Genomic DNA, 21230 nt, shown 5'->3' on the forward strand with positions numbered 1-21230 from the left:
CAATGTAAGAGGTGTAGTGGAAGAATTGTGATGCCTTGCGGATAGTTGTACTTCACACAAACTCAAGCATTTGACAATGAATGAATAGGGTGAGCCTTAGGGTTACTCATGCCTTGAGAGACAGAGATAGATATGGAGAGAGAATGAGAGACAGAGATAGATATGGAGAGAGAATGAGAGAGTGAATGTGTAAGTGAGTGGAGAGAGAAAGATAGAGCAAGAAGCGACACCGGATGGGGTCCCAAACCCACCAAGGCCCCCCCACTCCGCAAGCGAAATGGTATTTGCTTTGATTGCACAAATAAATGCGATACAAGAATACCTCAATGGGTGAATGCTCGAGGGTGAATACTAATGCTCAAAGATGAAGGTAAATGCTCGAAGGCAAAGGTAAATGCTTGAAGGCGAATGCGAGAATTAACGCAAACCGGAGACGAACTCTGGAAATCGCAAAGACAGCGAATGCTATTGCGAATGTGCAACAGGAGGACAAACGCTAGAGAAGACAAGATGAGCCCATTAACCTAATGCGGTCCACTCAACCCAATCAGCCCAAACAAAAGTGCTCCAAGTGCCAAGCCTAAAACGCAAGCCTGCCAATACGCAGGCTAATGACCCCAAAATGCAAAGATCCCAAAAACGATGGGAATATGCAGAAAGGGGGGTGCTAGAGCTTGTGGATGCTGGTGCATGTATGGGATGCCAGATGGGGAGAGAGATCTACCCTTGGCAGCCTATTTATACCTGCTCCAGTCCCCCATGATTCTAGAGAGTGGGTGGCACTAATAAACTATTAAAGTCACTTTTAAAGTTATGAGTGACTTAACCCGATTTATGGTGCCAAAAAGGCACATTAGTTGGAGCTCTAACTGGCTGATGAATAATTAGATTGGCCTGAAAACTGGTCCACGAGTTGGCCTCTTAGTGCTCTACATGTGGACAGTCTCAAACGCCCACTTGAAGTGTAAAAACGCCCAATTTTGCCTTGTACAATCAGAGGGTATGATTTGAAGACGACTGTGCTAGCTTCCTTTGATGATGGTTGCTTCCAGTCCTTTAACCTGATTGAGAGCCTCCACACCTACCTTCCGCCCTTGTCTTCCATGGAGTGGTTATACCCTTCTGGGCTTCTCTTATCCCTTAAGTCTCATGCGTGCGGTGCTTTCTGATGTGCTCATCAACTTCTTCGCCCTCATCCACTATTTTGCTCTTGGAGGGTGCACCTAGGAATATCTTGTTTATCACGCCCTCATCCACTATTTTGCTCTTGGAGGGTGCACCTAGGAATATCTTGTTTATCACGTGCAATCCGGGGCTAATTACAAACTCCCTCGACACATATTTCATACATTGATAAAACAACCCCTCTTTCTTTATAAATTTACAGTTAAAAAAAGAAATCAAAACCTCACGTAGGCAACGAGCAACTTTTTTTTGTTTATAGCCGGGCATGGGTAACCTATTTCAAAAGCTCCTGTTTGAATTACCCCCAAGCGCGAAGAGCAGTAGCGAAGAAGAAGCAGGCGCGTTCTTGCAAACATGGCGAATTGGATTGGGGAGTGTGTGCCCAACGAGCGGTTGATTAGAAAGCAGGGCCTTTGGACCTACGATATAGAAGATTTCAAGAAGCTGTGGGCGTTCAACGACGATAGGATGCTGTCGTCCTTCACGTAAGATCTTTGTAAATTTGCCTGTGTGAGTGTGCGCTTGCGCGTGTGTGTATTAAGAAGGCTTGTTTCAGTTCTATCCCGGACATCTACGAGGAGAAGGTGCTGGACGAGAATCGGCAAGTGTTCACAGGCACAAAAATTTTTGCGTTGAGGTCAAGTGGTGGACGTGCATCTGCGTTTGCCTTATCACCTCCTGTGGCACGCTCTGCGCTTTGTGCCAGTGACGGGACTTTGCAAAGCTTTGCTAATGAAGTAGATCAGCTTTCCCAGCCATGGGATGGCTCCCATGTGGTTTCGTTTGCATCCGCCGGTCATGCTTTGGGAGCGTCAGACACAGATGTAAGAGCCACTGCCCTGCCACTTGCTTTAACTAGTATGCCTTTATTGTTTTGGCACTGTGAATATTTGAGAGAGAGAGAGAGAGAGAGAGAGAGAGAGAGAGAGATGCGTACAAAAGATAGTCTTCTCTCACGATGGAGAGGGAATGGTTGTTACATTGGGACAACGCCCTGAAAGTTTGTATGACTAAGTAGGCCCTAGCGACTCGACTGGTACAAGCGTAGGATTACAAAGGGAAACTAAAAACTAAAAGCCCATGGATAGTAGAAAGCTTGGAAGAGCAAAACTCCTCTATGATTCAATTGTAGTGGAGTGAGCTTGTCTCACGAGACTTGCGACGGAGCTCCTCTGCGATCCAAAACTTGGTGTCTTTGAGAAGGCGTGATTGTTGGAGGAGCCTAAATCCCTTCCCTGTCCCCGACTTCGAGAATGGCATGCCCGCTTCATATGTCCTTGGCCGCAGCCCTCGAGGAAGTACATTCAATCTTGTTGTAGTCGAGTTTGACTCGTTTGAGGGTCTCATTGAGAAAGTTGAAACACTCAAAGAAATCATCGGTGATTGTATCCCACGCTTGGGATAACCTGCCAATGCGTATCTGGAGCATAGAAACACGGAACGGGAAGGGGGGGCTCCGGAACGGGAAATGGAACGGGGGGCCCGGAAAGGCGGAACGGGAACGGGGGCCGGAACGCTAAACCTAAAATATGCATAAATTAGGCTGGATTTAACCTATATGGTAGTAGAGAGCCTGGTACACCCATTAGTCCAAGTAGAATCCTGTTTAGGCATGCTTTTCAATCATAGAATAGGGCTTAAGAGTCAAGACTTACGCGCGATAACCGGTTGCAAACACACTATTCATATTCTGCATAGAAAGATCAATAACTTAAAGTTGAATATTCAATAGAGTCCACACTCCACAGTGCACACAAAAGTTTGGAGGCTTGGAGCAACAAGATAATAGATCATTATTGTGGCTTACAAGGGTAGCGAAGCTGCTATGAAAAGATATGTAGAGGCTAGAGACTAGAGTGCAAAACAAAAACTGCAAGTCACTAGGTCAAGGCTCAATCACTCATGTGGTGGGCCGTGGGGCAATACAAAAAGGGGGTAAAGCTTCAAGAGTCAAGACTCAAAGGAAACAAAAAGTTAAAACCAATGAGCAATGAGTCGTGGCTCATGCCTCATGCCTGGGTAGGAGGAAAAGAGGCCCCCGCCTCCCAATCTGTAGTGGTGCCCTGCTGATCATGAATATTGTCCCAATCGTCCTGCATATGCTCATCCTCATGCGTAGATCCTCCGGCCTCTCCAAGCACCTCTGCCTCTGCCTCCATTTCCCACTGCAGAAAAGGGTCTGTCACTTTGGATGCTGACTTGCCAAGCATTCTTAAAGGGAGAGGAGTAGTAGTGGAAGTAGTAGAAGGAGGAATCATAGTAGATGAAGTTGCCATAAAAGGCATAGATGTTGTAGGGGGATATACCATAGAGGGCATAGAAGTATGTGGATAGGAAGGCATAAAGGACAAAGAAGAAAGAGAGAAAGGATCCGTAGAAGGTAATGGATATGACGGAAAAGAGAAAGTAGAAGCACCTACCGAAGAAGGAATTGCACCAACTTCCGTTGTAGTAGTTGCCAGTCCAACTATCGTAGGAGATGTAGGATCCATAGTATCTTCAAGTTTGCCTTTGTCTTTTGGAGTAGAGGACTTCCGAGATCCCATAGGGAGAGGAGAGTGGGAAAACACAAGGGAAGAAGTGTCGTACCTCCAAAAACGCAGCCAATAGATGGGCTGTCCACCAAGGAAGTATCTCCAAAATATGCACAAAGATAGTGCGAAAACGCAGCCACAAAACGCAGCCGATATATGAACCAATAGACTCCGTAGAAACCACCAAAAGAGGGCTGAGAATGTAGCCTTAGGTAGAAGGAGTATGGAGGAGTTCATTGTCCACAAAAACGCAAACACAAAGTATGTAGCAAAGTGGAATTTTCAACCAGTAGAAAGGTGTAGAAAAGAGGATGAATATATACCTCAAAACACCATGAAGAGGGCTGAAGTTGATGATGAAAACGCAGCCAAGAAATGGCTACAAATCTCTCCACAAGAAGCCTCCAAAAAAAACGCTACCGCATGTAGGGAAAACTAGTTGGCAATGTTTTCACCGCAAGTAGAGTTGTAGCACTCGGATTGAAGTGCTTTAAAAACACACTTGTAGAGGATGGTAAGGGGCTGGTTTGAAGCCTTTTGCATCATTAAATGAGTGCAAGGATGATGAGTAAGGGCTTCTGCAAAAAACGCAAGCAGAAATTCTGCATGCAGGCAGTCTGCGAAGAATAACTCAAAAACGGTGAGGTATTTGCGAAAACTTTCTTCTGCTAAGTTGTAGACCACGATGATTCCAGTAGGTCTCGCGGGCACAATCCTCAAAAACGCATTCGTTTAGCAGAAAATCAAAAAATGAAAAACGCCATTGAAAGCGGGGTTGTTGAAGAGGACTAGAGGTAGAGAGGAAGAAGGATAAGGAGGCTCTATGTGCGCCACCACCTTGCTCTGATACCATGTGAGAAAGAAGAGATGAGAGAAGAGACAATGTACTCAAGAACTCATCAATGAACCACTAGCCAACTTCAATAGAAATGAACTACAATGCCTCATATATATAGGCAGAAGATGAACGGATCTCTTGAAAAGTTCCTCCACCCTTTCCTCCACCCAAAAATGTGTAAATAGGAAAAAATGGAAATGAATGCTATAAATCCCAAAAATGCCTAGAGGCTAAAGAGTGTGCCACTAGCGTGACACCATCTAGAGATGACACCTATCCAACACTTTATTGGGTATAGAGTAGGAGATACTTTTAGATTGGATGGACATGATATTCAAGGTTCATTCCCAGGATATCCTCTTACTTGGATTACCTCTTTGGATCATGCACACCTTAAGCTTTCTGTATCAGAGGATGAGTTTAAGTCAAGGTGGAACCATACGCAGTGTACGATATGTAATCCAAACGTAAGGTACGTATATGTGTACTGTTAAACTTTTAAGGTACGCGTTAGGTACATACCATTTGTAAAAGCAATAGAAATTATGAAAGTTTTCAGCCAGAAATGAAGTTTAACCATATGATGCTTACGTCATGCTTCATGTTTAACCTTTATTGACAACCTCAGTGACATTGGTGTAGAGTGCCCAGGCTGGATTGGTTGAGCGCAATATGATGAAGGTTGCGCACAAACGTACTACAAAAGAGAAGAGAGAGAGAGAGAGAGAGAGAGAGAGAGAGAGAGAGAGAGAGAGAGAGACTGTGACTAAAGCTCTGATTCTCTTTGAGCACTTAGCAAAACGCATGTCTCTATGAATACGCAGATCTCTATAATCTTTAGCTAAGGTATTCTAAAAGAGGTGTGTGGCTTTCTAAGGGGCCTAGTAAGGCTGTTCGACCCTCCACTTGTGAAATCACGCTTGAGTTTTGATCGCGTGTGGATCCGTACAGTACAAACGGAACCGTACCTTATCCACGTACCTTACCTCAAGTAAGGTACATACATATTGATCCAACCGATTTGGAGGCTACTCTTCATCGACCGCATACCCCTACTAGTTTCTCTTGTATGCAAGGTGCAGTGCCTATATATTACTTCTCTATATACTCGGTTGTAAGGTGCAGTGGAAGATTTGAATTGCCTTGAGGATAGTTGTACTTCGCACAAACTCAAGCGAGCATACACTTGACACAATGAGAGTGGGAGTGATAGAGAGAGAATGTAGATGAATTGTGGAGAGAATGTGCAAGTGAGTGTGGGAGGGGGGGGGAGAGAGAGAGAGAGAGAGCGACACTCGAAGCCCCCCCCATTCCGCAAACGAAGTGGTATTTGCTTTGATTGCACAATGAATGCGATATAAGAATACCTCAATTGGTGAATATTGAATGCCGTCAATGTCGAAGGCAAATGCGAATGCGAGAATTAACGCAACCGGAGACGAACTCTAGAAAACACAAAGACCGCGACTGCAATTGCGAATGCGCAGGAGGACAAAGGCTGGAAAGAGGGAAGAGTCTGTCGACCTAACACGGCCCGCTCCAGCGGATCAGCCCCCAATCGCAAGCGCTCCAAACGCTAGCCCAAAATGCAACCTGCACGAAAACGCAAGTGCAAGCAGCCCCAAAACGCAAGCAATCCAAAATGTTGGGATTCTTGCTAGAAAGGGGGGCGCTAGGGCATGGAAGTGCTGGCGCATGCACACAGTGCCCGATGATCCCCTAATCGCTAGGGGTACCTGCCTATATATAATGCTCTAGACCCCACCATTTCTAGAGTGTGGGTGGCTTAATAAATTATTAAAGTCACTTTTAAGGTTACAAGTGACTTTAACTCATTTATTAAGTCAGGTGCCGGAAAGACCCATAAACCGGAGCTCTAACTGACTGATGCCTAATTTGATTGGCATCGTGGGTGCCCCGATCTTTGAACTTCAGGAAATATTGGTGTTGCTTCTTCTTGGAACCATGCTGAAACGATGAAGTAAGATCTGCTGCGGCTCCATCTCTTTAGCCTCATCAACAATCTCGGGTTCGTCCTCCTCAAGAATGGCCGTTGGTGGATCACCCTAAAACAACTTAAGCCACGAGACATGGAAAACATTATGCGTAGACCATGAATGAGGTAATTGCAATCGCATAGCAACATCATTGATTTTCTCAGTGACCAGAAACGGTTCATACATGCGGAAAGACAACTTAGGACACGTCTTACCGACTTCCTTCAATCTTTGCTTCATAATCCTTGAATAACCCAAATCCCCTTCATTGATCGTGACGACTTGTCAATGCTTATTAGCCTGCCTTGAATAAGATTCTTGAGCTTTGCTAAGCCGCAACTTCACACTCTCAACAACCTCAGCTAAGGGCTAGCTCTCAACATTAGCATCAGACACCCGGCTAACCGATCGAGTCAACAGAGACCGGAACGATCGATCGAAAGTTGCCTCGCAAGGAGTACGACCAACTGCACTGGAATAAAAGTCATTTAAGATAGCTTGCACAAGCGGGAGATACTGTTCCCACTTGGCCTGCTGATCATGAACATAAGACTTCCAAGACATTGAAGGCTAACTGATTGTAAATTTCAGTTTGGCCATGGGACTGTGGATGAAATGCAGAAGAAAAATTAAGCTTTGTACTAAAATTCTCAAACAATGCACGCCAAAATGCAGAAGTGAATTTTGCATCCCTATCAGACACAATGGACGTGCAAGATCTTGCCTTGTCTAACCATGAACACACATTTCTCCGGGTTAAGACAAATCTTGTAAGTCCTGCACTTCTCAAATACTTGCCTAAGGTGATCTATGTGGTCTTCCCACAAAAGAGAATAAACACACAAGTCATCCATGTATATGTCTAAAAATTTGCGCAAGTATTCTTTAAATGCATGTGTCATGAGCCTTTGAAAGGTTGCAAGAGCATTGGTCAAACCAAATGGCATTACTCTAAACGCGAAAATGCCCCATTCCGTAGCAAAAGCTGTCTTGTACTGGTCCTCCGGCCTTATGGATAACTGGTTGTAGCCAGAAAACCCATTGAGAAAACTGTAGACCTTCTTGCCCGCTACACGCTCTAGCACATGTTCTGTGATAGGGAGAGGATAGTTGTCACGGATAGTTGCAGTGTTTACCTTTTTGAGATTCACACATACTCGCAATTTTTCATTTTTCTTGGGAACCACTACAATTGGTGAAACCCAGTCAGTGTGCTCTATCTCATAAATGAACTTTTCTTCCTTTAGCTTATCTATCTCTTCCTTGATTCTCTTAGCGAACGTCTCATTATAGGTATAAGAACGTTGTCTACTTGGCTTAGCATCGGACTTTTGAAGGGATAGTGTGTTCACAGATGTTAGGATCCACCCCTTTTAAATCCCTATACGACCATGCAAAAACATCCTTATATTCTTTGAGAGTTTTTATCAAGAGGTCTTCCTCTTCCTGACTTAAATTTGTGGCGATGTAAGCAGGTTTGGGATCTTCCCCTGGTTCTGCTAAGTTTATCTTCTTGGCATTCTCGGGACCATCATATGATTCGTTTTGCTTGGGCTCTCTCATTGGCTGTTGGACTACTAGTCTTCTGTCTTGGATGGTATACTTACAGTAGTGTGAAGACACATCAATTTTGCCTTTCCCACTCTCATCTGTAGACTCATCATTGCCTTCTACTTTCGTAGTCCACACATTCTTGAGCGTCTGCTTGAGCTCATTGTGCCTCTTTTTTCTCTCAACTTTGGTGAGAATTGGATCACCGAACATGTCCAATTTTTCCACTAAGGGCTTTGTATGATTTTCAATGGTCTCTTGGTCTTCGTCGTCCTCAACTTTGGCTCGTAATCTTTGATCATAAGCACAAATCTGCCAGACAACTTGTCCTTAACACAATCAATTGCATTGATCTTCATAAGGAATTGTGTCTTGTTTTTGAATACGGGCATAGGTTTCAACTTTGTACTTAAACCTTGATCACGTCGCTTCCGACGGTCTCTCTCCTGTCGTTTAGGATGCTGGTTAGGAAAGTCATAAAACTTATGTCTCTCATCCTCTCCATCACTCTCACTCATAGGACACTCGGTCTTCTCGTCATCCGCATCATTCGAAGGCTCTAAGTGTCTGTAAGAGTCGTAATAGACTTCTTCATCTAGTGGCTTCTTATATTGCTCCAATACAGGAATTACTTCATGTATTGGTTGACTGTGCATCATTTCCTCACTATTGCTCAGGTCAGAGTCTTGATTTTCTTCACTCTCCTCAGGAATAGGGCTTAACATGTAATAGGGGATTATGTCATAGCCATTCTCATCACAAAACTTCGTTAGTGTGACTTCATTGACACAGACATCCAAGGTTGCCAGAATTTGGGTCCACTCTAAAGGTTCAAGCTTGTCTTCTGGGAAGGGTTCTCTAATGCATAGTTGCACTAGTACCTGGTATGCTTTTGCCCTAACCTTTGCGATGGAACCTTCATTAACTCTGACCTTGCCTCATAATCTCCAATGTATGGTGGCAAAGTCCTTAGTGATGCTGGTCTATTGTCTTCGGAGGCTATAGAGCCCACATCACCATAGAATGACCTCATATCAATGTCCATTGGCGGTTGGCGGTCGATCTAAAACGATTTCAGAGAATGGAGCTGATTTGATGTCATCTTCTCTTTCTTGGGCATTTTTGATAGCCGTCCATAACTCTTCTGGCCACTGCTCTTCAACAATAGGAACATAGGGTGGGAATTCCATCAATGATTCGTCCGTTGTGTTAGGAACTTCCCTAGGGTCTTGCGACCTAGACAGGGGTTCTTCCCTACGAACCTCTTCTTCTCTAGGCATAATGACTTTATCGTTCACTTCTCTGTGCACTGGTTGTACTACTCTATCCTTTAGATCTATGGGTGGAGGCTCCAACAATGCTTGAGCAGTCTCTATAAGCTGCTTACACATTTCTAGCCTCTGCTTTTCTCATTCTGGATAGGGGTGAGTCAACCACCTTTGTTCTAGGGTCTGTCTGTTCCTTAATCTCGCCTCAAATGCTTGCAATATGGCATCAAGCGCCTCAAAAACCTTGTCTACCAAGACGGATCCCTCTGAACTCGCACTTCTCGGTACATCAACTGGTTTAAGGGTTTCAGCCAATCCATGCTGCTTTAATTGCTCTCGAGCTGCTGCCAGCTCAGCTTCTAAAGCCTTCTGTTTACGTTCTCGTCTAGCCTTCGTCTGCGCTCTACGTTCTTTCCATGGGTTGTCTCGACTAGAAGTTCTGACGCTAGAATTGTGAGTCTTCTCTTCCTCCGTTCTTTGCTCATCAGGCTTAGGCTATTCTGCTCTCTTCTTAGCTTGTGCTCTTGTCACTACCTTCACTGGGACGATCGTCTCATTCTCAGATCCTACTGGAGATGGTATACTGTGAACCATGTTTAACGTTGACTTTCCTTTTCGGTCCGGATGGTTTGGACACGCAGGAATGAAATGTGTGATTCCACAGTCATTACAGTAAACATTGACTCTCAATATATCTCCTCTTGGACAATCTTTCATCAAGTGGTCTCCTTGGCACTTAGAGCACGGTCCCCTAGGCATTGGAGTACCTGCATAAGGTTTGGGAGGGTAAGTTGGTCTAGGCTTAGCTCCTTCTTGCGCTATGAACATGACGGTCCTCTGGTCCTTAGCATAATGCCCTTACATTGTCGCCGAAGACGTTCCCGGAATGGCTACACTTCCTGGTACCCAAGTGTCATGTGCACGCTAGGGGCAGGCAGATTGGCGAGCTAGAGTATGATATGTTGTGGGCGGACATGTGCTTTTTGGGCGTTCCTTCTCTTTTTATTGGGGGAAGGGATACGAGTTGGGCACACACTGTCAGATGGAGCACAGGAGTGCAAAGCGCGTGGAGCAGCAGCACCATCGCACAGGAGGCCGTCGTCCTTGGGGGACAACCCTGGGTGGTAGAGGACACCGGATGAGGACGATGGCAAGGCACTCACAAGAGCATGACGCTCTAGCTCGTGGCTAGGTGGGGACGGCCAAGATTGTGAGGTTCGCTCACGGGTGTCATGGTTGGGTGGCGAGTATGCCTGCACCTAGATATGTTTCTTCCGCTTTGCCTTGGTTCGTTGCTTTGTCTTGCTTTTTCATGGCTGTTTTGCAGGTTTCCTTCTCGGAGAGATCTCGGGATTTGACACCAAGTCTCAGGATGTGGTGCCTCTTCATAGACAGGGTAACCTGCACTGTTGTATCCACTGGGGTCCTCGTAATATGACGTTGGCACTATAGCTCGCTCTTGTGACTCGTCCGCTGGTGAAGCGTAACGCACAACAACTTGTCCCTCTCCTGGCAGGGGTGGTTGCGCTCCTAGTACTGGAATCGGTTTCTCCACTCCTGCTGGGTAATGCGCCGGCCCAGGTGCATATCTCGGTTGAGGCATGCTACTGCTGCCGTTGGAGTCATTGGTCGCTCTCGGACATAACCTTTATTGTAGAAGCACTCCTCGGTCGTATGATTCGTGTATTTCTTTTCAATGTCACACCATTTAGGCATCTTTAGGGGAAGTGTTGTTGGGCAATCCCTCGATAGATGGTCACCATTACATGTGTAACATCTTTTAGGCTTAGGAACTGTTACTGCTGCTGCAGCGTTGACTCGACGAAGCACTTCCTCTGTGAGCTGCTCATAGTCCACAGTTGCCTCTGCCTTCTTGGTTGCTTTGACAGTGGAAGTTTCACTTGAAGTGAAACTTTTCCTGTCACCATTCTTGTCAGCGTCTTCTTCAAAGACTTTGCAATTGTCAACTAAGTCAATTGCTTCCTTCGTGACCTCATCTAGGGAGACGCACTTCTTTATGTAGAGATTCTTCTTGAGTACTTCACTTCTCAACCCACGAATGAATCTGCTGAGACGATCCTCGCCTGAGTTGGAAGCTCCTCTAAAGGACATCTCTTCACATACCTCTTCATTCTCCTGAGACGATCCATTATCGCCGAAGACGTTCCCGGAATGGCTACACTTCCTGGTACCCAAGTCTCAGGATGTGGTGCCTCTTCATAGACAGGGTAACCTGCACTGTTGTATCCACTGGGGTCCTCGTAATATGACGTTGACACTATAGCTTGTTCTTGTGACTCGTTCGCTGGTGAAGCGTAACGCACAACAACTTGTCCTCCTCCTGGCAGGGGTGGTTGCGCTCCTAGTACTGGCATCGGTTTCTCCACTCCTGCTGGGTAATGCACTGGCCCAGGTGCATATCTCGGTTGAGGCGATGCTAGTGCTACCGTTGGAGTCATTGGTCGCTCTCGGACATAACCTTTATTGTAGAAGCACTCCTCGGTCGTATGATTCGTGTATTTCTTTTCAATGTCACACCATTTAGGCATCTTTGGGGGAAGTGTTGTTGGGCAATCCCTTGATAGATGGTCCACCGTTACATGTGTAACATCTTTTAGGCTTAGGAACTATTACTGCTGCTGTGGCGTTGACTCGATGAAGCACTTCCTCTGTGACCTGCTCATAGTCAATAGCTGCCTCTGCCTTCTTGGTTGCTTTGACAGTGGAAGTTTCACTTGAAGTGGAACTTTTCCTGTCGCCATGCTTGTTAGCGTCGTCTTCAAAGACTTTGCAATTGTCAACTAAGTCAATTGCTTCCTTCGTGACCTCATCTAGGGAGACGCGCTTCTTTATGAAGAGATTCTTCTTGAGTACTTCACTTCTCAACCCACGAATGAATCTGCTGAGACGATCCTCGCCTGAGTTGGAAGCTCCTCTAAAGGAGATCTCTTCACATACCTCTTCATTCTCCTAGATGCATCCCTAACTGACTCTTTTGGTTCTTGTTGGAAGTCATAGATTTGGGAGTAGCTGTTGTGCTCAATTCCAAGTAGTGTTCTATCTGATTGGATGCAGAAGGCTATTGGTAATCATCAAACTTATCCAATCACCATGAAACTTTGGGTGTATACTATTTAAACCCTTCTTGACCTGGTGCCAACCCAAAAGATTGCAAAAAATGTCAAGAGGTAGCAAATAGCCTTCTATCGCGATAGAAGTATATCTTGTTGTCCCTAACTCTTTTTACAATTTTCTTGAATTACACAGACCTTATACCTTTATACTCTTGCACTCAAGCCATAAAAACTCACTTCACACTTCTCTTTTACTTTTGCGAGCTCAAATCCATAAAAACACCTTCTGAAATTTACTAAATTGGCCTTAGCATGATACCTGGATGTCCAAATGATTCCCAATTTTAGCCACAAGGTAAGTATGTTATGTATAACCCAGCCAAGTCAGCAAAAGTTCAGTTTGACTTTTCTTCTGTATGCTCAGACATCTATCGCGATAGAAGTCTAAACTGACAGAGATGAGGCCAAATTCAATTCTTGAAGATTTCTGATGGATCTAGAATTTAAGTGGAAGACAAATCCCTCAACAAACCAGAAATTCCCCTTGTTTTACCCCTTATCGAGTCGGTTAGCGTTTCTTCGCAACCACCCTTGTTTTTCTCAGATTTCTCGCTAATCTTGCGTTTTTTTCATGCTCTAGATCAAAATCAGAGTTTCTATCCTACCTATAGACCTATGTTTTGTGTCGAAGGGTTGGGTTTTGTGCTCAAGCAAGCGGATATCACTCTACGCTTAACTCGCGTTTCCCAAACTCTTCCGATACCATACTCATAACCCTAAATCCTACACTAAACACAAACCAAAAACTAAAACCCAATTACATTTCCCAATACTAATCTAACTTACTAACACTACCTAGTCGCGGACCCTCGGCAAGACTCACGCTTCCTGGCTATCCACTAGATCGCGAGATATCCTCTCTCGGATCCTATCAAAAAAATCGCTCTCTCTAGTCAAAACTAGAGCAAGCTAACCATCACTCGAGTGACATAGGCCTTCCTACTTAGAGTCTAGTGTCCCCGGCAATGGCGCCAATGTTTTAGGGGTATACACACCTGCTCATGCATACACGCATAACCCTAGATTATCATGAATGTCAATCTGAAGACACAAGTGACTCGTAGGTGCACGGAGGCAACCTCGTGAGCTTGTTAGGCTGAGACCGTCCTATACATACGCACTCGAAAATGTATCATCCTAATCACATCTAAGTACATCAGAGATCGCCATTATCCTATGATGGCTCACGTTAGCATCTAACACCTCCAATCATGTCAGAATCGAACGAAACTCAACGGGTACCATCCCTACACTAGGATACACCTACCCAAGAGCTCCTACAACTGAAACCCTAACCCTAATCCTCTCTGCAACAAACGTGATAGAGGACAACAGAATTTCAAAATCATGAAACTAAACTTTCTAAGTATCAATGCGTAGCTGATTCCGTCGCGGTTCTATAGACTACTAGAACACTCAAATCAGACATCATTTGAGGCTCTTACCTTCAGATTTACTCCGCGGGTGGATGAGCTCGCGTCGCGCGCGATTCGGCGCGCGTGTTGAGTATGAGCGCGTAGCCCTTGACGAGGCTACCGTGATGGCGTCGTCTGCTCGTCCATGCGGCTAGGAAGCAAGGCGTAGCGCAGTGGATAAGTATGTAGCACTCTCTCTCTCTCTCACACACAGCACGACACAGAAATCGATGCACCTTTGATTATGACTAAATACTTATAAGGTACAAACCCTGGGTGCCTTATCTACTAAGGTCACACATGTAGAGGATATGACATACCCACGGACTTGACACTAGGGCCTGACATAATCTGTGTCATTTCAAAGTCCTAAGTTCAGTGCTTGTCGCTCTCCTTTTGAGAGGATTGCCTTTTTCTAGCACTCTATCATCTAGACAGCTTAATTGGCCACCATTGTCTATATTGGTGTGGGTTGTAGTTTCACAACCTTATATATTTTCTACGCAAGAATTCTGCAATTTCGTCTTGAACCTTAATCTTGGCTCTACTGCTTGACTAGTATTGGTTCAGTGCTATGAATTTGCATATGATTATGATCATAGATGCTATCTTAGCATGTTCAAGTTCTTTTTTATTGCCAAGGCTATTATGTTTTCTTGAATCTTAATCTGACATTATGCTCACGATTATTATCTGTTCACAACCTTAATGTTTTATGTATTGAATTTGCATACGGCTTATTCATTATGACTTCCTACTTTTGGTTTTTGCGGACAAAAACTAGCACGATTGGGTGGAGAGTCAGTATGCCGGTCCCCCGTTCTCACACAACCATAAGCTGCTTGGCCAAAGAAGGAGAGAAAAAAATTTATCCCAAGCTATCTCTTACAGCTTGTCGGTGCACTACTTAGTGGCCTTGCGCTCACACTAAAGTTGCTTTATCGACCTCCCTAAGATTGGCGTGCGGCTTTGCCAACCGCTCAAAGAGAGTGAGTGACAAAGTCTTAGGAATCTCTACGTGCTGCCCTATGCAGGGGCCACGCTTGCAAGTCCAAGTCTTTATCCCTTTGTTTGCATTTCCTGTGTCTTGCAAGAGAATGTGAGAAATGAAGCACAGAAGGCTCTGATACCAATGTAAGAGGTGCAGCGGAAGAATTGAAATGCCTTGCGGATAGTTGTACTTCACACAAACTCAAGCATTTGACAATGAATGAATAGGGTGAGCCTTAGGGTTACTCACGCCTTGAGAGACAGAGATAGATATGGAGAGAGAATGAGAGAGTGAATGTGTAAGTGAGTGGAGAGAGAAAGATAGAGAGAGAAGCGACACCAGATGGGGTCCGAAACCCACCAAGACCCCTCCACTCCGCAAGCGAAATGGTATTTGCTTTGATTGCACAAATGAATGCGATACAAGAATACCTCAATGGGTGAATGCTCGAGGGTGAATACTAATGCTCAAAGATGAAGGTAAATGCTCGAAGGCAAAGGTAAATGCTTGAAGGCGAATGCGAGAATTAACGCAGACCGGAGATGAACTATGGAAATCGCAAAGACCACGAATGCTATTGCGAATGTGCGGGAGGACAAACGCTAGAGAAGACAAGGGGAGGCCATTAACCTAATGCGGTCCACTCAACCCAATCAGCCCAAACACAAGTTTACGATTGTGGGGGGGTGCATCCGTTGGAGGTATTCACGACCACGCTGGTTCGTTCTGCGCTTATCTTATCATCCACCATGACTCCATATTAGAGCTCGGAGATGAGCCTCATTGTACAGATAGTATATCCTGTAAGTAGGCCACTCTGGCACTCACGGGAGTTCTATACTCAGTAATACAGAGACGTGTGCACCGGAAAAGAGAGAGAGAGAGAGAGAGAGAGAGAGAGAGAGAGAGAGAGATCATTTTAGTCTTTTTGCTTTAGTTTTGTGTTTCAATTTATGGGAACCAGCCCATCTCGTTTGTGTGTGTGTGTGTGTGTGTGTGAGAGAGAGAGAGAGAGAGAGAGAGAGAGAGAGAGAGAGAGAGATTTTACGTCTATTAAAGGCCAAAACCGGCCTATGAGACAAATCAGATTTACATGTGGTGTGTCTTCCCTCTGTCGGAAAAGACAAATAAAGCTGAACTGATACTACATTATAACTAAGTGGAAAATGGAAAAAACCCACTGGTGAGTGGGATGGAGCTCTATGTCTATGGGTGTATATGCTTATGTTAGTACAATCATGAGAATGCAGATACCTAGCTAGCTCCATCCACCAGTACTAATGGGGGGGTGTAAGATGTGATACATGGGTGGGTCGGGAGCAAAGGCTGCTCGTATGAGCGCTGCTGGGTCAGCCATCATCTGGGCTCGTCGCTCCTCCGTAGCGCAACTGTCTGTGGCGTGGATCTTGTGAATCTGTCTGCGGTGAAGTCGTGGGGCCCGACATCCTGCATCTCGTGGTCATTGTCTCGCCCCATGTGTCTCAGCCTGTTGCAGAGTCACTCCTCTCTGAGTGTCAGTGTGTAAAGGAAGAGGGGTGGTCCTTAGGACGAAGTTTGTGAGCTGTGCCTGTCGTCCTCCCGACTGTGCCGCCTTGGGGGGTGCAGAAAAGTGTCTCTGTGACTTTGTATCTCAAGTATGAAGCGCCCCACCTAATGCTGATCTCTACCATCCATGATCTCTCGGAGAGTAGGCTGCTCTCTGAACAAGGTCCCTGCAGATAAAGTGCTCCTCGCACTCAACCTCTCTGCAAAACTGGCAAACTCTCTCCTCCCGAGGGGTATCATCAGCTCGTCCAGTCTCGATCCGTAATGCCACCCTGTGCTGGCTGATAGCTACCCGTGAGCTGTGAGGCATGTATGTGTCCATGTAGCGTGGGCGTTGGATAAAACCATCATCTGACACCGTGAGGAACTGGTCTCTGTAGTCTGACATCTTCCCCCCCAGGGTGGATGTAATCCATGTCTGTCTAGTGTAGAGTTGCCATAAGTCCTGACGTGAGAGATGAATGAAGGGTGAGTCGGGGGATCGTATCGGAAAGGTGGTAGCCTTTCCATGTAAGGCCATGCGCTCTGAACCATGCTCTAACATGTGTGTACCATGATCTGTCATATCCAGACTCGGATATCTGGATGGAGGTGCAGCTAGCTTGGCTCGGACAATATCATGTGGCACTGTATGCTTGCTGCGAAATAAGCGTGAGATCATACATATCTGGAGCCTCTCGACCTGTCTCCACTGAACATCAGCCAATCCTGGTGTCCAGACTGCCGATGCATACATCAAAGCTGGAGTGACCAAAGTGTTGAATAGCCACCCCTTCGTATGGGGCTCCTGAAAGTGCGCTTGGTGGCATTCTTTCTCTAGCATGGCTAGAGCTGCATAACCTCGAGTAAGTCTGTCAATGGCGACCTGATGCATGGAGAAGGGCCATGGTAGGTCGACAAAGGTGACTCCTAGGTAGACATATGAGGTGACTACCTCAATCGCTCCTCCTGCTGGTATAAATGTGGCTGCACTCTGACTGCTGGGGAAGTGTGAAAGATCATGACCTTGGTTTTCTCAAGGTTCACCGTCAATTTTCAATGTGTGCAGAACTCATCCAAGACGCCTAGGTGGCGTTGTAAGCCCTCTGGCGACTTTGAAATCAATACAATGTCATCAGCATATAGCACAATATAAACTGGGGTACCTGCGAGATCAACTCTGGTCCCTCTCGCCCGTAAGATGTAGTAAGAGATCTCGTCGATGTATAACCCGAAAAGAGTCGGAGAGAGCGGGCATCCCTGCTTCACACCAATGGTGCTAGACAAGGACTCAGAAAACACCACCTGGGCATTGAACTTACCCCGTCTCCCTCTCATAGAGAGCATAGATAGCCCATAGCATCAGTAGAGCCTCTTCTTCCGCGTTTTCGCCCCATCAATGAGGCAGCACAGAATGAAGACATGGATGCTCGTCTAAAGCCTGCCTGGCCAGGGGCCTGTAGACCCTCCGCCTCTGCAAATGGGCTGAGGTCTGCCTCAAGTATTGCCCCGTAGAGTTTGGCCATTACATGGCCAATCATGATAGTCCTGTAGTTCCCTAGATCTAGGGTGTCGCCAGATTCGTGAATTGGCACAATGGTGTGCCTGGTCCTTTCCGGAAAGCCCTTCCCTATAGTGGTTGAAGACATGTGCGATCAACGGGGCTATTGTGGCGGCTGCGTGGATCAGGTGCTCACTCTTTAGTCCTATATGGTGAGCTGATCGTCGATGCTATAGACGGCGGATGGCTCTCTCGATCATCTCTGCTGTGAAGAAGGAAGAGCTCATGGGATGGGGCTCGGGTGGATGTGGGATAGGAGGCTGTCGTGGTATGTCATATAGCCGCTCAACGTAGTCATGCTATGTCTGTGGATCCTCAATAGGTGTACTCGGCTGGGGCTCTCGGAGGATGTGCCATGCTGTGGCACTATCCATACTCATGATTAATCGGTAGAGCTCAAGCTCATGTGCCTCCTTAAGTCTTCTGTCGTATCATTGTCTTCATCTGTCGCCTTGTCCCTCTCTCAGTGATCTCCCCAAGTGCTCGCTGCGCTCGAAGTCGTCGATATAGCTCTCTCCACTCATCATCGTACCAGCGATTCTAAGGCATAGTCCCAGGGGCGAGTGTGGCCTGTGTGAGTAGTATGTGGAAAGGGGCTAATAGCTGATGTCTGGAGGACTGAAGTGATGTGGGAGGTGAGTATGGATAGTGGCGTAGTGGGATGGAGTAACAAGAGGTCCTTCTTGACCTCAGCCGAGTAAATGGGGGCTAGCTCGTGTGTGAAATGGATAGTGGTGTGGAGTACGTGTTGTGGGTGTGTGGGATATAGTAGTATCTGCAGTGAGAGAAAATGTAAGCTATGTGTGGTTGGCTCCGATGGGTATGGGAGAGACGGTGAAAGAGGTGAGTAAGTGAGTGGCCTCCCTGGATCCCAAGATGTAATCCACTGTGCTCCCCCCTCGTCTGCGACTCCATGTGGCATACATGTCAATCCTCCTGACGCAGGCCACTGTGCTATCCCGTTATAAATAACGAGACGGTGCTATGAACCCAATCTCAGTAGACGATGGCTGTAGGCTAAAGGATCAGTCGTGTCTACATAAGTCTCGCACTGCTCACTGCGTGTCCAAGCATTGAAGTCTCCCGTAAGGAAGACTTCAATGCTCGGATGGTGTCCTCCGGTGTCCTCCTGTGTAGCGTGTAATGACTCTGGATCCGCGAGATCATAAGTCTCGCACTGCTCACTTCGTGTCCGAGCATTGCAGTCTGCCGTAAGGAAGACTTCCTTGACTGTAGAGTATTCTATGATCTCCTCTGATAAGCATGCATATGGTGATGGATCTGATAACTCTCGATCAGTGATGGCAAAGCTGGAGCCCATGGAAGCAAAGTAGATCACCCTATCGCGTGAGAGCTCAAAGTGAATCCTTTAAGTCTGTTTGCTTTAGTTTTGTGGTTTAATTAATGGGAACCAGCCCACCTCTTTTCAGAGAGAGAGAGAGAGAGAGATCCTTTTAGTCTATTTGCTTTAGTTTTGTGTTTTAATTTCAATTAAAAATCCTGATTTTTCTACCTTCAACGTTTTGATATAAGGGTGAACCATTTAATTCTTTTTTTGTTTTTGATTTGATGTAATGTTTTTTTTTCAGGTGCGTATCAACAGTGAGGTTTTTGTTGGTCGATTTTGTTCGGAGAGAACTTGGAAAAAAGGCGTACACGTGCTGGCACGGAATTTGCAGCCGGCGTGGCCAAAAATGTCGACTCAAAAGCAAAAGTCTCCACTTGTGAAGAAAAAGAAACTTGACTCGAAGCTGTCACCTGTCAAGCCGACATCTTCTAGTCACCATAATATTGAGCCCGATCTATTGTTTGGAGCAGTGACTGTTGGGAGCGATCTCTATGGCGACGTGTGGCCGAACCATCGCATAGAACCCAACGACAAACATTGGTGGTATGTGCCGACATGTGCCATTCCAGACACAGATAGTGACGAGCTAGTCTATTGTGTTAGCTATCCAGGTTAGTAGTCTCTCGCGAGGAACTAATATGGTTTGGGTTACCCTAGGTCTAATTTTTTCTTGCTATTGCTCTAGGTCCAGTCCAGGCTGCCGAGATGGATTTGAAATACGGCGTTGTGGATAGCAAAAAGGCCGTACAATTATTGACAGCTATGAATCAGTCCACTGTGGTACAGGACAGAATGTCATGCAGTGTGGGGGATATAATTGGGGCAAACGATTACATGTTGAAGTTCCGAGCAAGTACAACGAGTGGAAGCTCTGGAGGGCCGGTTGCCTCATTAGTCGAACCCCTCAAGCTCTATGGGGTCCATGTCCGTGGAAACTTCGATTATCGACTCTCCTCGGACATGGAGAGCAATTACAACCTCGCAACGAGTGTAAACAATCCCGTGTGGGTTGTCAATTATGCGAGGAGCGTCTTGCCCGTCCTCGCACACGTGAAAGAATGGCCAAATGGCTATATGTTAGATACTCTTGTCAAGTATTTGAATCACCATGAGGCAATTCTTCAAGATAATGACATGTGGGAGGTTGTCAGAGATTTCAAAAAATCCCAGGGAGTGGAAAGGTAGGGTCATCTCATAGATCAGCCCCATTTTGGATCAGCCCTATTTTGGATCAGCCCTATTTTGGATCAACCTTGGTGTGGTTTTCGGGCTTCCCTTGAGAGTTGTTTCTATCTACATGTTTTGATGACTGTGTGCTGGGCACTTATAGACATCGGTTGTCATGTGTGCGAGCCTCGTACGCCTGTGGTTTTTGTTTGCAGCTTGAGGGTGTCGTACATGCGTGCGGGCCAAGAGCCCTTGACAGGTTTCGATCCTTTAGAGATTTGCTCGCAATACTAGAGGTTTCAAAGCTAAGTGGAGGCGTGGATTTCTTTGTCATTGAGTACTTGTTGCCTTATTTGTGTACTTTAAGAAGTCTTTTCCGTGCTAGATGTTAGCAATGTTGATAATACCAAAACATTGCAGGGAAGAAAGCAATTGGCAAGCTTGCTGAACTTTCACATGAGTTTGGTTGACATCATTTTCTGTTTATTGTCTACTTGTGGCTCTATTAGATTGCGTGGAGTAGTTTAATGGTATTAGATTGTGTAGAGTAGTTTGGTAATAGCAAACGTGTATTTCCGAACTTCTAGCAAATGGATGTACTTAGTTTGTCTCTACTGCCTGATGGTCGAGTTGCGAGATTGAATGCTTTCAATGCTCTAGTGACAATGTGATGGAATGCTTTCAACTCAAATGTGATGGAAGGTTCTTGTAGATTCT

General features: G+C 45.8%; 1 protein-coding gene across 2 annotated transcripts; it reads left to right on the forward strand.

The window, feature by feature from the left end:
• The first annotated feature begins 1433 nt into the window (after window positions 1-1433).
• On the forward strand, window positions 1434-20850 carry LOC147628800 (uncharacterized). 2 transcript variants are annotated; one of them, XM_086811954.1, is made up of 5 exons: window positions 1434-1670; window positions 1742-2009; window positions 19588-19957; window positions 20032-20527; window positions 20729-20850. In XM_086811954.1, exons 1-5 carry the CDS (start codon window positions 1540-1542, stop codon window positions 20805-20807), a joined length of 1344 nt encoding a protein of 447 aa, XP_086668080.1. In that variant the 5' UTR covers window positions 1434-1539; the 3' UTR covers window positions 20808-20850. The 2 variants fall into 2 exon arrangements, with proteins under 2 accessions (XP_086668080.1, XP_086668081.1); XM_086811955.1 differs by having other exon boundaries at window positions 1440-1670; window positions 1892-2009.
• Window positions 20851-21230: the final 380 nt, after the last annotated feature.

The sequence above is a fragment of the Cibotium barometz genome, chromosome 18 (genome assembly GCF_041138505.1).
Source record: "Cibotium barometz isolate CiBa-2024 chromosome 18, ASM4113850v1, whole genome shotgun sequence".
Classification (NCBI taxonomy): Eukaryota; Viridiplantae; Streptophyta; class Polypodiopsida; order Cyatheales; family Cibotiaceae; genus Cibotium; species Cibotium barometz.

Coding starts and splice junctions, on each gene's coding strand:
- LOC147628800 (XM_086811954.1), top strand. CDS start 1,540: ATGGCGAATTGGATTGGGGAGTGTGTGCCCAACGAGCGGTTGATTAGA. Junction 2,010..19,587: donor TGGGAGCGTCAGACACAGAT/GTAAGAGCCACT, acceptor TTTTTTTTTCAG/GTGCGTATCAACAGTGAGGT. Junction 19,958..20,031: donor CTATTGTGTTAGCTATCCAG/GTTAGTAGTCTC, acceptor CTATTGCTCTAG/GTCCAGTCCAGGCTGCCGAG.